The sequence below is a fragment of the Ptychodera flava genome, chromosome 10 (assembly GCF_041260155.1).
Source record: "Ptychodera flava strain L36383 chromosome 10, AS_Pfla_20210202, whole genome shotgun sequence".
In the NCBI taxonomy this organism is placed as follows: domain Eukaryota; kingdom Metazoa; phylum Hemichordata; class Enteropneusta; family Ptychoderidae; genus Ptychodera; species Ptychodera flava.
In genome coordinates, this window is record NC_091937.1 from 24,535,275 (window position 1) to 24,551,720 (window position 16,446).

The 16,446-nt window shown below is 35.9% G+C and overlaps 1 protein-coding gene across 12 annotated transcripts in view; it reads left to right on the forward strand.

Moving 5' to 3' along the window:
* Positions 1-2,150: 2,150 nt before the first annotated feature.
* Positions 2,151-16,446, forward strand: part of LOC139142304 (transmembrane protein 181-like) — a 38,067-nt gene continuing 23,771 nt past the window's right edge. For 5 of the 12 annotated variants that reach the window (XR_011554353.1, XM_070712203.1, XM_070712204.1 and 2 more), the window contains exons 1-3: positions 4,028-4,119; positions 8,527-8,630; positions 12,158-12,225. Coding sequence is in view for 9 of the 12 variants with exons in the window: in XM_070712203.1 (XP_070568304.1) it covers positions 4,106-4,119; positions 8,527-8,630; positions 12,158-12,225 (186 nt within the window). In the remaining 3 variants the exon portion in view is untranslated. Of the gene's footprint in view, positions 2,657-4,027; positions 4,120-8,526; positions 8,631-12,157; positions 12,226-16,446 lie in introns of those variants that run through there. The other 7 variants (XM_070712198.1, XM_070712199.1, XM_070712196.1 and 4 more) reach the window with 3 other exon arrangements.

Below are 16,446 nucleotides of genomic sequence, written 5' to 3' on the forward strand. Positions count from 1 at the left end.
GTATGTATGTATGTATGTATGTATGTATGTATCTATTTATCAATCTATCTGTCTGTCTATCTGTCCATCAATCATTCAATGCACATACAACGGTATATATGTGTTATCATTAGCATGTTGCATCGAGGAGCTCGAGATAGAATCAGAAATTCCAACAAAGGCATGCTCTTTTGAAATTATTAGGTGATTATGGCTTTGCTATAATTATTGTTAACGTCTGGAAGGACCTATAAAATGTCTGAACTTATATTTTTCATGTAACTTTTATAATGCAAGTCGACTTCGTGCAAATATCATTATATCCATACAGCAAATTTGCTGCATTCTGACAGAAATAAAAGGGTGTTATCTAGTACCCTATCTCTGCCTTGATATTCCCTTGCACGGGTTATACTGCAAATGCCGTAAATATTTACAATACCGCATGATACTATTTTGCAGTTTACCTTTGGAGTTTATAAGTTACGCTTAAAGTTTTGAGAAATCACATTTCTCAGCAATGTCGTTCTCATAACTCACTTGAACAGCACCATACAACACTGAACATCACTGTTGGCAGATCCCTGTATTTGTTTAATGGATTTCATTTATCCCAGCCAATAAAAGTACACGATAAGCCCATCGATTCCGTTGCAGAAAAACGGAAGTGAGTCGAAAAGAAATCGATTGCAAACATAATACGTAGTGTGTGTGTTTGGAACTTCTCGGTGATTCACGACACAATGCAGTGTGCGCGTACTTTTGTCAATGAACTTTACTGCGGTGAAAGTCAGGTCTCGACCCTTGAACTCTCAACGACTGCAAATTGACATTGACATATTTCACACGTATAGGTACAACACTCTCCGGCGCACATACAAAATTCTGAATAGCAGAGAATTCGCTATGTTTCATAGAAACATACATGTCTATTGTAAACATGTTTAAACATTTGTACGCATTGTTTTTGTGATGTTGTGATTTGTCAATTTTATATGTACTTTTGTCAATTTTATATGTTCTACTTGTCAATTTTACATTTATTTGTTGTGTACGTTTATATCTTTTTTATGCCGGACATCATGGAAGATCATAGAACATCATTTGTGTGGGAAATGAACTGACTTATCTTGTTAAAATAAAGTAAAATAAATAAATAAATAAACTACATGCTTTCATTCTAACTTCTAACACGACATGGTTTGGCATTACATAATTGGAGAGAGAGAGAGAGAGAGAGAGAGAGAGAGAGAGAGAGAGAGAGAGAGAGAGAGATGTGAGACCTCGCCCATTTAGAATATTCTGCAGCAGGAATGGCCATAGCTTTCTCTGCTAGAATCATAACATGCCATGGAAAGGAGTCTGCGAAGCTTGTGTCCCTCTCAATCTTCACGCAAGTTGCGGCGAGTAAGTAGGGACGCTATGTCACCACAAGCCGATTATACAATGAACATGAAAAGGTGCACAGTAGTAGAGTTTACCACCATATCTTTTTATTGAATCAAATCAAATAAATTTAGAACCAATGGCAATAACAAATTTCATGTAAATGGACACTTATGTAAATGTACGTAGAGTAAAGTTTGTTTCACATAATTGCCACCAAATTTTACAGTCACTGCCTGCACGGTCTTGCCTTTGTGTTTTCCCCTCACCTCCCCCCTCTCTCTCTCTCTCTCTCTCTCTCTCTCTCTCTCTCTCTCTCTCTCTCTCTCTCTCTCTCTCAGTATCTCATGCCTTCATCAACAACCCCTGCTTGTTCATCTCTACCGTCGGTTGCGACTTAGTCGATCTATCAAACTCTGTTCATCCGCTATTCGTTCAAGATTAACAGTCCAAAAAACGGTGATTGCGAATTGTGAAATATTTAAACCCGGCAATTAACACAATTTAATCGCTGTAAATATTTTCAATACTTAAGTTAAAACTCTTCGATGTCGTGTCAATACCGCATATCTTTTGTTGCTAAGAGATTCTTTTTATCCGGGTCATCTTATCAATCTGTTTAATAGAATATCAGTTGTATAAGCAGACTTTGAAATAGCAACAAAACAATGAACGACTCTCTACAGTCGTCATCAAATCGTACATTACCATAGTAACGGTGTATTATTAGTTGACCGAGATCATATGATACGCACGGGTCTCACAAGTGAAAACTGCGCAACTCCGGACGCGCTGCGAGATTTCATTAAATACGTCATCCGAATTGTCATGGTAACGAAGTGCAATTTTACACCGATACCAGAGGATGATTTCGCGATAAAAAGTGTCGACAGCCGTCTCATAATGGTATATGGTTGTGGCTCCTTCAAATGGTGGCGAGTTAAAGACGAGAATTATTCAGTACACGACTTATGAATATTAATCGTCTGTATCGATTCTTTAAGTGTATGGGCTAATCCTGAACCGCCTCTCACGCATAAACCGAAGTCGCAAATTGCGCTTGCTCAAATTCTGCTTGCAGCTGTTTATCGCGGAGAAATATCGCCGCTTTTGGTGCCGGGAACTGAATCGCTATTTAGAATTTTAAAGAAATGGACAACCTAGGCTACACGTCGTATCACTCGCCATCCTGGATAGCAAAGCTGCGATCTGCGTTGCTGCAATTCACGGGTCTTTTCAGCGCATTTGAGAGCTACATAGCACCTCAGTACCATCACGATCGTGTGTACAGGTGAGTAAAATGTGCCTTTGCTTTCTTGCTTGTCCCAATTTTCATCAGAAATGGGTTTGTTTTCATATTCCTACCCATCTAATACCCCTTAATGAATTCATGTCCAAGAATATCACTAGTGAAGTCGTCGTCGCACTCCAAGAACACAAACTCCCTGAGCTTGGTGATCGGCGGCACCTCTCCGGCCATGAATATCAAATCCAGTGAAATAAGAGAAAGTGTTCCGTGTTATTTGTCTGAGGTGACATACCGCCATAAATTTCTCGTAATGTGGGCGAGAAATTCCGTAGTAAATACACGTGATATCACGATATGAGTCATTGTTGATATATACATAACGTCAGTTTTAATTTCAGGAACACTTTAATCTCTCAAGGCCGCGCTGTGCGTTTTCCTCTGTCAATAATTTATTTGCAAATGAATGTAGCGTGGAAGACAAAGAGTTTCATTCAAACGACCTTTGTTTTGCCTTCGTTAAGAATCAGATCTTCATTTAATTCGCGCTACGAGTAGTACAAGTCCGTCTAATTTTGAGGCGCCGATATTCGGTAATTTTTTATCGTAAGTCCACGCTTGCATATTCCATAATAATGATCTTGTATTTTGGACAAAATGAAGCCGTAGTACAGTCCGCTGAGACGGTTAACTGCAGTCCAAAAAGCATGTTTTATTTCTCGGCATCCTTTAATGAATTTATAAAAAGGGGGAAAAAATCACAAAATGGGCCATAGCGACCCGGGCGAGGTGAACAGCGTTAGAGCGGAGGAATACCGAAAATAAGCTGTGATTAAAAAATTCCTCCGGAAGAGCAAGTTATTATGGCTCGCATTTATTTCATATGTAATGTAGCTTCAAATAAAAACAGCAGCAAACCGTCCATAGTCTGGTGCGTAATGTTGACTTGCAGTTGTATTCAATTTCAATGCATGCATGTGAAGCCCTCTCGTCATCATACGCTTACGTCACGTCCTGTTCGAAGAGACTGGCATCACACTAATATTATTCGCTCGAAGCTATGTCTAACACGATATCCCTGTTGAATTGGTACAAATATTAATAACCTAACATGCATGATAAACGAGAGATAACGCTGACATAATTAGAAAAAATCGTATAATATAAGCCTTATAGCTTAGCCTTCATGATATTACGCGTGCACTAAATATTTCGAGCTCTATATAATATAATATAAACACAATACTTCCATCCGTTCTCCAACAGTACTGTTAAATGCTATTGATGCGAATTTTTTTAACCGAGAAGAAATCAACTGAATTTTTTTCAATGAATATATATATCATGCGTAATATCAGTATTATTATTTAAGCAGACTTCTGAATGTGTCATTATGTCCAAATGCGCATGCGTATAACGTGGCACTCGCCATATTGCCGTTTTGTGTCGCTGCCGTATTGTGCGTTAGCACGTAAAATCAACAGGCTTGTGAAGATGATTGTGGAACAGTAAGTTGAACTCTTAGCCATATATCTACTACGGTATTTTTCAAGTAGTACCACTCACCTCTTAACAAGATTCGCTCGAGAAACATTGATATTATCGATCTCGTTACTGTCTTTCATTCTCACAGGGGACTACAGATCACCAGTTTATTGCTAGTTGACAAGATACACATATCTGTACTGTAGTTGGTAAAATACCATATGATATGTAAGAGTTCCAACTATTTTTGGACATATACTGCTATCTATTTCGTGTTCGTTTTACTACTGTAACTATATTGCCATTTTTACCGTAAACGACAGTATTTTCCTCGCCATTTTAATATTGTAAACAAAATCTACTGTAGTTAGCACACATGTAAACAGAGATTACAATCCATCGTGGAACCGCTTCGCCGACAGAATGTGGGATTCTTGTTGAGGATCTCCACAAGCTGTGGTCTAAAACATCTCCATGGTTTTGGCATGGTACCCAGACACGTACTACCATGTCAAAACCATGGAGAGATTCGGGACAACTCAAGCTGTGGTTGTATCTTAAGGATAAGTGGGTACTATCGTAGTTAGGTATACTCCAAAGTCTTTTTTCCGTGAAGGGATCTGTTTGGCGTTTATGATATTTGTTAGAACACTCAGCAGCGACAACAGAGCGTGAACTAAATGTAAATGATAAATGATACCGGAGTAGGAAATATTTTCATGAGTGTTAGGCGTAGCCTTCCACCCTGCCAAGTTCAACAACCTGCCGCTTTCAGTGATAGTTGTTATAATTTAGTAATGCCAACCCTTCAACTGAACCAAACCCTGAACCATACTGAAGTCTAAGTCAAATTTGATATGATTCCTTTGAGGTTGTCCCCTATTGCACCCCCCCCCCCCTTCAATTGATTTCGGAAGCTATGGCATATGCAAGTTAATAATTTATTCCCACAGCACTTCATTTACAATTACATGCGGCTTTGTGGTGTATTAGTATAATATATATATATTTACATGTATATTTTTGAGAACCTGACATGCATGCACTGTACATGTATTTCAAAACTTTCAAGAAAATCTAAGTGAAATGGGGAAAAATTTCTCCAAATCATATAACTTTTGTGGAAGCTCTCCAAAATCCAAACTGTATACTTGTGACAAGATAAGTTTCAAACCTACCACTACCAGCAGTGACCAGTGGAAATATTTACCTTGTTTCCGGGTCCATGTTACAGGGAAGAGGTATTTTTTCATTCCAGGCTTAGTTACTCATTCACAGATGTACTTCAGGGAAGTGTTTTGGCAGGAACAAAACTTTGTGTGCATACAGACCATAGGGTCTATCAAGAGTCTATGGTTGAAGTGGCACAACTTTATTTTTATTTCCAGGAAGTGATTTTTATAATTTAGAACACATGATCGTCAAGGATCGAAGCAAATTGAAAGGCAACCTTAGTACAGGTATTTGTCATGGTATCTACTGGACAGTTCTTGTACATTCTGATACTAGAGTACCTGTTTATGACAGTGAGCAAATATTTACCACCAATTTCTGCAGTAGTTTTATGCTGGTAACTGTCAAGTTATCCTGTAACTCCTGAGTTATGCTATCAACCAGCTGCCCAAAAGGTCAAGCCAATCTCAAGTGTTTATTCATCTACCAACATAGATACAACCATGCTTTTATGATGCTATACTGAATATATGACACATGTGTCGAGTGATATGATGTATCATAGGCCCCAGTGAAAGAGGATCTGTGCAATTATTGAACATGTACATTTCTTTGTTACTAATAAAAAACTAAATTTTGTAGTTATCCAAACACAATGCAAACATGTAAACACAGAACATTCTTAAAGGGCCAGTAATGCTAACTTTTGATGATTTTTTCATTATTTTTATTTTGTTTGTCAATCACAAGTTCTTATTCTACTGCAAAAAGAATATTGAATTACTTCATTATTCAGCTTGTCAACATAGCGTCTATATACAGCTGTATGTGTAAAATGCACTGTTATTATTTACAGATAATGAATTCTAGTCGGGACCAGAATTCACTTGTCACACAATAACAATGCAGTTTACACATGTACAGGCTGAGTTGACAAGCTGGATACTATGTATCTTAGCACGATTTGGGGAGTAAAACAAGAAACAATGGTTGATATTAAAAACAAAAATAATGAAAAAATCATCAAAATTTAGCATTACCAGCCCTTTCATAGTACAACCTTTGTATGATGTAAATGTAGATGCTAATACCGTAAAAGTTGTTTATTTTGATGTTGAGCATTTATCAACTTACATGTACACAGATACTTTATACTACAATGTAAAACTTTTCATTTTGATATGTTGTCCATTGTTTGTAATTTAACAGTTGCTTCTTCTATACTCCCAAAATCATGTGTTGAAATGCCTTGAGCATTCAACTTTCCAACATGGCCTGCATATACATGTGCATTGTTCAGTATTATTGTTTACAAATTCATGTTGGAGGAGAATTATTTTGCCAAAAATATCATTGAAGTATTGTATGTAATAGGATGTGTTCATGAACCTTATCCATGTGTTTCAACATACACTACTTTTGTAAGAAGAATAAAAATGTGCTTTTTTATAGGAAATGATGAGAATGTCATAAAGGTACAGCTATTGACCGTTTGATGTTATCTTTAATACATTCACTTTGATACATTCACTGTGATTTTGAAATTGACAAAGTTGCAGCCTGTAATGTTTTCCATTATCATACATGTCTCCTTTTCAAAAATCCAACCATGAATGGTGAATTGAAATGGAGGAAACTGATTGGCACACAGTCAGTGAATTATAAACAGCCAATCAGATATTACATTTGGTTGCATTGATTTCATGACATACCTGCTCGGTGCGAGGCCAGGAGAGTTTAATTCTCAAGGCTCTGTACTGTCATTGACTATTTTCTAGGTCATTCATTGTACATGTGTCACAGTGGGTAAATACACCCATTGATAGGCACTCTTAGAACATTGGCATTGATCTTTGGGTCTTAACCTTGTCCTGTAGTACCGATAGATGAAGTTCAAGTAAATGTACACACACATGACTACTTCCTTCTATTCAAACGTCCCGTCATCCACATATCTTTGTTTTAGAAGGGCATGGTGTCTGTTTGATCAACACTAACACTTATGCTGAACCTTTTCTGGATAATACATTTATTTGAAATGCCTGCAATTTAGTATGCTGTCCCCTCAATGCTATTAATGTATAGAACATTGGGGAATTCCGTAATTCAAGGTTTTAGAAAAATTAGCCGTATCAAAACATCTCGCACAGATCTTCAGGGGGACAGACTGATTTATACACGTATCATTCATATCATGTTAAACACAAATAGCTTGATAAATTCCTAGACCTTGAAATGGTACTGTACAGTATACTTGTTTGACAGAGAAGTAGAAAAATACTGCATTGTAACTCTTCGTAAATCTGAAATAGCCAGGTGTATAAAAATCAAACCCTACAAGTACGTGTTTCGTGACATTCCACTGCGTACATCCTACAGAACTCTGGCGAGTATGGCTCTTTACATTGCTGATTAATGATCCACTACATTGTTTCTGTTTACGTATATGTAGACTTTTTTGAAACAGATGTCTCTCAGGAGATTGTGTTGAAGGATTTTGTTGATCATGTGAACTGACAAATTCTCTTGATCACGTCCTGCCTAGACCATACAGTAACTTGATACTTCAATAACTTATAGTCAGACTCATAATTCATACCGTATTTGAGGAACTGAAGGGTGATGTTTTCAAAAACTGTACCCTTTGCACCGACTCTTCTTCTTTTTGCAAATTAACCTCTTGACCACCATGGTTTGGCCCAAATGACCTGTGATAAATGGTCATTGTGGACCTGTTTACAGCAAATTTGAAGGAAACGGTTGAAGTCATCTTTCCCTCTTACTGGACTGAAAATTGCTTCAAACGTTAGATACAGCAAAGTGAACATCACATTAACATGCATCATGTGTGATGCACATATACTGATCTGGTTCTAATATACATGTATAAGTTAAATTTTAGACGATTCTTTTCAGTTGGCAAAACTGCCACGAACATTTTTCATATGTCTTTTTTGATATGAAAAGTGCTTTGGATTATTTTCTTTCTGTGATACATGCAATACAATATGCAAGAATATAAAAATATTCTAGATTTATTTATTTCATCATCTGATGGGCAAGAAAGCCATTTACAAGATGATGTACCCATCACCCACCCATGGAGTAATCAGGAGTAAAGTGCCTTGCTCACGGGCACAACATGTTTACATGTAGTGTTATACACTTCTTAAGTTCTAGAATATTATTTATTTGTTGAGCAGATTATGAACCAAATTTGACCTCATTTAATGTTTATATATTTTCTCCATTGACAGGTCTGTACAGATGCGTCTCTACACACTTACAAAGAGACAGTTTGTCGTGGTGTTTGGGGCGTTTTTTGTATGTTTTTTCATCACAGTATTAATAGGTGTAGCGGGTAAGTAGCAATTTTTTCCCGTGTAAACATACGTGTAATTCTGAACACAGTAAATTTAAGGGCCAGAAGCTGTAACTTATGTCACTATCTTTTAAAAAGTCAACTACATGTACAGTTTGTGTGTCCTAAAGTGTGTTGAGATGCACACAGCACAGGGTTGAGCTTGTCAACAAAGCCTGTAAGTTCATGTGTAGACTGCATTGTTGTTGTTGACAAGTGAATTCTGGTCTTGACTAGTATCCAAGGGTAAACAAAATAACAGTGCATTTTAAATACATATAGACGCTGTGTTGACCGGCTAATGTTGTTTTTTTTTTTACATGATTTGGGGAGCAGAACAAGAACTTGCAATTGGTATTTAAAGGTATACTGTCACCTGTTCCAATTTTGCCACAGTTACCATGGAAAGAGAAAATCTAACCAATCACAAATTTTAAGCGGGTGGCGCATTTTAAAACAGCGCCCTCACATGGGTATTTTGAATACCAAGGAACGCCCCTGTGACCATATATGGGCATATTTAGATTACAGGTGACTGTAGTATACCTTTAAAACAAAATGGTCAAAAGCTCATCAAAAGTTACAGCTGTTGGCCCTTTAAATCTACACGAACAATTAGACATTTGAAGTTAATCGTCTTTGTTCAAAGACCAACAAACATTTGGAAAGTAAATAAAGTAGTTCTATGTCTGTTAATCTGTCTGTGAAGTTCATGACATCTTTTAATTTATAAGAAATTTTAAAAGCACCTACCACAAATAATTGTTATTTAGATATTTACAAACCAGTCATATTCAAACTGTTAGTGACCATTAAACTACTGTTAGTGACCATTAAACAGATCGTATTTCAATTGAGATCATGAAATGAAACTGGCGAAAGGCAGTTTGATAATTTGTATTTATAGAAAATTGAGAAAGCCTTACTTTATTCAGTCAGACAGGTTATTACAGACAAGTCTGTGTTTGTTATCACAAAAACTAAGGTTTACACATACAAACTCAGAATTATTGGGGAAATATCATACACTGTACATATGTACGTTGTATTTATGTCCTTACAATAGCGGTATTACCTATTGGTATACCGAACGCTATGTTCGTTACACTAATGAGTTTTGTTCTGTTATAATTATAGTATCAAGTTTACACCTTTGGAAAACACTGTTAACCCTTCGTCAATGCTGCGTCAACAAACAGGAAACTGAGTTTTAAGCCTGACTGTGCTCTCTATATGCAGATTATCTGCATGTGTCCTCATGATTATGTTAATTACTATACAGCATACCATATTACACAAACTACATAAAATAAAAAATGGGCCAAAGTCCCTGAAGCTACTATAGACATGGATACAAAATTAAGTATTTCCTGACTGTATGAAATTATCTCACTAAGGTCATCCTAGGGACTTGTAAACCAGTTAATATTAAAGCTGTCTGACCAGCGGTTTTGAAAAAACAAGTGACCCAACAGTTGATAGAGCTCTGCTGTGTTATGTAGAGAATTAAACCTTTTGTGACACATGTATTGATGAAGAAGGTGGATATCTTTGATAGCTCATTTCATTTAATAGAAATAGTTTCTCAAAATTATATATTTTATCTACACAACAAATATCAAATCAGTAAGTACTGCAGTTCTCAAGATATTTGAGTGGGCGGACGCCTCACAAACGGACATACATACATACATGCATACATACAGAATGACGGTGGACGCCGGACGGATACCCATCCAAATAGCTTCGATAGACTATATTAGTCTATAGTAGCTAATAAATGAGAGTTAATTACATTCTAATTAAAGTAAACAAGACTTGTTATCAAGATTTACGTCATAAAAAAACAGCATATCTGTTAGGTTATAAGGAATCTTCACCTGGTTTAATCTTTATCAGTATTTTCATCCTATTAACCAAGCACATTTTAACTTTCAAATTAACATTGTAAGTAAGTTCTGTTGAATAAGTTGAGACTGTACGTACTCAGAGAAAGCACACTGAAGAGACAAATTTTTGAAACTCTAAGAAGTTCAAGGTCATCAAAAGCATTATAAGGAATCATGTAACACTTTCATTGCACTGTTTACACAGATTGCATAATTGCTATAAATAGCACATGAGGAATCTTACAGCCCAGCTTTACCATAAAAACCCTATCACTTTGACCACTCTTTTAATTGACCACTCTATTTTTTTCCTCAAAAAGTAATTTTATTTTATCCTTACCAAGTCAACCATAAATGGAAATTAGAACTTTCTCTATCTCTATTTATTTGACCACCCTATCATGAGAAACTATTATGAGCAATTTCTTTTAGATAACATACAGAGCGCAATATATGATGGTTCAGAATATGTCAAAGTTGGGATTCAGGAAAGTTGCCTTTACCCTTTTCCTGCCAGACAGTAATAACTGTATCACTTCCCCATCAGTCAAGTAAGTAAAAAGCGGTATTGAGCCAAAACATGACGGATTTTCACCCACTTGGCCTGGTATGTTATAGCATCTTTAGTCAAAAAAAAAATCAACTTTACAGTATTATGTTTTCAGCAGCCTTCAAATGTACATTATTATATGTTAAAATACATCATATGGAATACATTTTGTTTCATTAATATTAACCAACTTGACCTGGTGGTGAAATATGGACTTGGCAGGAAAAGGGTTACATGTTTTAATCCTCCAAGATGGTAAGCATTTCACTATGAAATGTCAAAAAAGTTGAACTTTCTAATTATTTTGGCTTTGATGATTTCCTAATTAATTCGATTATTTCAAATCTTATTAATTATTTTTTTCTTGGTGAATTGATAGGGTTTATACAGTACAAGAATTACATGCAATGTAAGTCAAATTTTGACCAAAAATGACAAAAAAATTCCTTAAAAATACACATTTGCATATTTCATCACAATTTGAACAAATTTAAGTTGGGTTATCCCTAGGGACCTGTATACGAAATAACAAAGCCGTCTGACCAGCGGTTATGAAGAAGAAGATTTTTTACCAAAAATGCCTTTTTCGGCATTAATTTGCCTATTTTCAACAATATCAAAAAATTAAAAAAATAGTTTCTCAAAATCATATTTTTCATCTACACAAGAAATATCAAATCAGTAAGTACTGCGGTTCTCAAGATATTTGAGTGGACGGACGCCTCACAAACGGACATACATACATACATACATACAGACTGACGCCGGACGCCGGACGGATACCCATACCAATAGCTTCTATAGACTATAGTCTATAGAAGCTAAAAATGATCCACTTTACCACATGTATGATGTACAAGTGCATACTGTATATCAATAGTATATATTTTATTATCAACCTCAGGGTAGTGTACTAAATCAAAATGCAGCAACTTTTATGTTCTCATCAATCAGATCCAACTTCTGTATACAGCTTCAATACCTCCAGGTACATGTTAATATGTAGGTTGTGGCTTCTCTAAAATTTCCGTGTATTTTTTCAGAATCTGGGGCAAACCATATCTAATTTAAATCATATCTGATTACAGGACCCCCTCTGGTGGATTCCTATGAACAGAATGCGTCACAACTGGTGCCTGAACCCGATAATCTTGCTGTGAGTAAATTTAATCATCCTTTACCCTATCTGTTAGCAATGATCTCATAGATTAGAAGTTCAAGGAAATGACATGGAAAATCCAGAGAAATCAGGAAAGGTGTACTACAAGACACATCCTACTCATGATTTGAAATGAGTGAGGAACTTAGAAAACTACATTTTATTGTACTAGCATGGCAGTGTTCTGTTTATGGAAGCAATCAAACTTAAGTTTAATACTAATATTTTGTAATGCATGTAATCTTATCATGCAGTTTTTTACAATGGAGTTGCTGTATTATAGAGTTTGTTATATGGATTAATGTAATAAATGATACCCAAGACATGGGATTAGAAGGGACTCGTAGATACATGTGGGAATGAGATTGTGTAATGTTTGAATACAGGTACATGTATATGTACTAGGTACATGTACTTTCATGTACACCTGTCCTAGTAATAGTTGTATACATGTACGTGTTCCAGCTTCTCCAAAACATGGGTATTATCCAGCTATGTTTGTTGCTGTTCAGTCAAGCAAATCTGAGGCTGGTTAATAGCGATGGGGACTGATACATGCAGTAGCATGAAAGTTTGCTACATAGGCAAACGCACTAAATGTGAGAAATTGTATGTGTTCCAGCACAGAGGCCCAAATTTGGATGGAATATTCATCTTTTATAATGTATGATTCTGATCCAAAATGCTACATTGCTTGCTTTAATGATATACCTGTACTCTATTGTCATTCTGCATGTATGATCTACTCGCACAAGATTTTAAAATATCTATGATGTATTCTATGACAAGGAGACTCAGATTGGTCAAAAGTTTATTTTGAAATGACAAAGAGAAAGATAGATAGCATCAGAATAGCTAGTCAGGACATCTAAAGCACACGTTGAAAATGCAGTGAAATTGACTTCAAACACAGTCCCTCGTGGAGGGACCGTACTTCAAACAAAGGCATGTGTAAGTGCATTTGTATTTATCCATTTGAGCAGACTTGATCTGCAAATATTTCAGTTGCCTTCAATGTTGGTATTTTAATTGAAAATATATTACATTCTGGCTTGGTTAAGAAGCCTGATTGATGCATCCCGGGTACTGTGTATATACCGTGTATATGTCCTGGTACATGTCTTTGGTGGCAATTTCAACTTTGCATCCTTTTGTCCCTTGTTTACGGGCCAGACATTGTAACGTTTGATGATTTTGTCACTATTTTGATTGTAATATCAACTACACAAGAAACTGTTTCTTGTTCTACTCCCCAAAGCATATTGAGATACACACTATTCAGCTTGTCAACTCAGCCTGTACATGTGTAGACTGCATTGTTATTGTTGACAAGTGAATTCTGGCCCAGACTAGAATTCAAATGTGAACAATAATAGTGTATTTTATACATGACACTATGTTGACAAGCTAAATAATGGGTGTTTCAACCATTGACCCTACGGTTTATGTTTCAACATACTTTGGGATGTAGAACAAGAATTTGCAATCGACATACAAAATGGAGAACACAAAATCAAAAATTGCAGCCATTCAATATGTGTACTGTACATACATGTGCATTTTTTTCTGTTGGCAATTTAAACCTTCCAGCCTGCTTTTTAGTTCCAAGCACATCACAGCAAATAATTAGATTAAACCAAACAGAGTTGATGAAAGGGCCCAGAGGAAATACACTGTATGCTCTGTCAATAACTCATGCTAGCCACTTCACCATAATGGTAAACGTTTATATCACTGCAGTTGCAATTTGTAGTACTTGAGAGAGAAACAGCCAAGGAATTTGATGAAATACAATAATAAAACAACAATCTCTGATTTGATACACAAAAAATCTTATATCACTCGAACTATTCCATGATACTACACACTGGGAAATCAGAAGGTTGCAAACAGTCAACCTATACTGTACAATGTAGCTGTACATATAAACCCTTTGAGCACCAAAGTCAATTTTTGTTGCCTTCATGAAATATGTCTTCATCAATTTTTTTCAGATTTTTACTAAAATTTTGATACAAAAGTGTAGCTAATGAAATGTAATATACATGTGGTCAAAAATTATCAAAAAATTTTCAGAAAAATTCTCAATATTGCCAAATGTTGATGTTATTAGAATAATATTATCCATCAGCTAACACTGAAAGAGATAATCCTGTTTTTATTCAAATACACTGTATGTATAGCTTACATTTTAAAAGGGCTGTGCTCCTACAAATCTGTGTACACTGTTTGGTAAATATTTTAAGTGGAATAAAAAATATGTTACAATAGCTTTTGATGGATGTTTTGACCTGGGGGTTCCCATTATGGTTTCTAATAGCAAACCTGAATTTCTAAGAGTTGGCAATGATTAATTTTTCACCCAACGCATCACATGAACCGGATGGAAAATGCCACTTCTGGCAGTGTTGCTGTAATTCATGATTGAATGTTTGTTCAAGCTGTTCATTGAGGAGACGTACCTTCAGGGGCAATGGGGCTTTTTGTAATTCTATGCATGTGCTTCACTGCGTGTGCTGTGATTGGTTGGGCAGCATTGATGTCTTCTTCTATAGCAATATATGCCTCTGTAAAGCCGCGGTGAGATTCTGCATGAAACTGCTTTTACATTCTGACCTTCAAATGAACCCAACTACATTACATGTATATGTAGACTATTTTCTTCAACACAGGCAACGTTAAAATAGATAAGAAACTTTGCATATATGCATATTCAAATAAATGTACACATCTTAAATTTGTGCGAAAATATTTTTATTGAACAAAGAATGCATTGTATTAGATGACACTTTAAAATACGGCATTTCAATTTATCACACCTGAAATTAAATATTTCAGTGCCGGGACTCTTGCAAAATTGCTACTTATGAATTTTATACAGTCAAGCAAACTGACTTTGATGCTGATATTGCTACTGTATGCCATCAATGGGATACATACACTGTACTAGTATAAATGTACACAATATATACACAGGTTTTCTTTTTGCAAGCAATCGTTTTACCTACAAACCAAAAAACAGGTTTTTACTTCATATACCGGTACTGGCTGTAATTATTTCGCAACTCTCATTCCTTTTAAAGCGCTGTGTGATTTGCTCACATGTTCAGTTGCATTGTCTTTTTCCCGGAGTGAAACAGTTGCTCTTTCCATCCGCATCACGGAGGAGGACAATTTCGCCCTGTTGAAATGCATTCTGGGTACAGTTGCTAATATGATCAAAATATTGCATCACTGTGTACACTGAATGACCTTGGCACTCTGAACAAGATTTAATTTATTTTATGGCTTTCTTTGTACATGTATGTACATCTATGTACAGTGTATCTGAACACCAAAAACCACTTTACCTTCTTGAGATGCATGTACAGATGTGAACACGAGAGTCGCCGTCTCTTCTTTCAAATACCAGTTTAATTTTCTGATTATTGTACCCTGCTAATGCGTTTCCTGGATGCAAAAAAAGGTTGTTTAAGGTTTTTTACAAAGAAAATTTAATCGACCAGCAATTGTGTCTTTTAATAATTTTTCATGAAGTGTTATTTTTAATGTCAACTACAATTTTTTGTGCTACAGTACTTTCCAAAGCATGTTGAGATACACAGTATTCAGCTTGTCAACTCAACCTGTACTATGTACATGTATACACTGCTTTGGTATTGTTGACAATTCTTGTCCGGACTACAATTCAAACGTAAACAATAACAGAGGCTTTTGCACATATAGATGTTGTATTGACAAGCTGAACTGTAGGTGTTTCAATATGCGTTGGAGAGTAGAACAAGAAGGTGCAATTGACGTACAAAACAATAATAGTGAAAAACATCATCATATATGTAAGTTACAGCTACTGGTCCTTTAACCCTTTCCTGCCAGGCAGTATTACTTCCCCATCAGCCAAGTCAGAAAAAAGCAGTATTGAGCCAAAACATCACGTATATTCACCCACTTGGCTTGGTCTGTCATAGCATATTTAGTCCAAAAAAATCAAGTTTACAATATTTATGTTTTCAATGGCGTTCAAATGTACAGTATTATGTTAAAATACACCATATGGAATATGTTGTGTTTCATTAATTTTAACCATCTTGACCTGATGGTGAAATATGGACTTGGCAGGAAAAGGATTAATATGCCGTACAGTATGCGCAGTGGTCAGAAAACATATAAAAATAAAACACAGGCAGATGAAATCATTACGCTATTTATATCATCTCT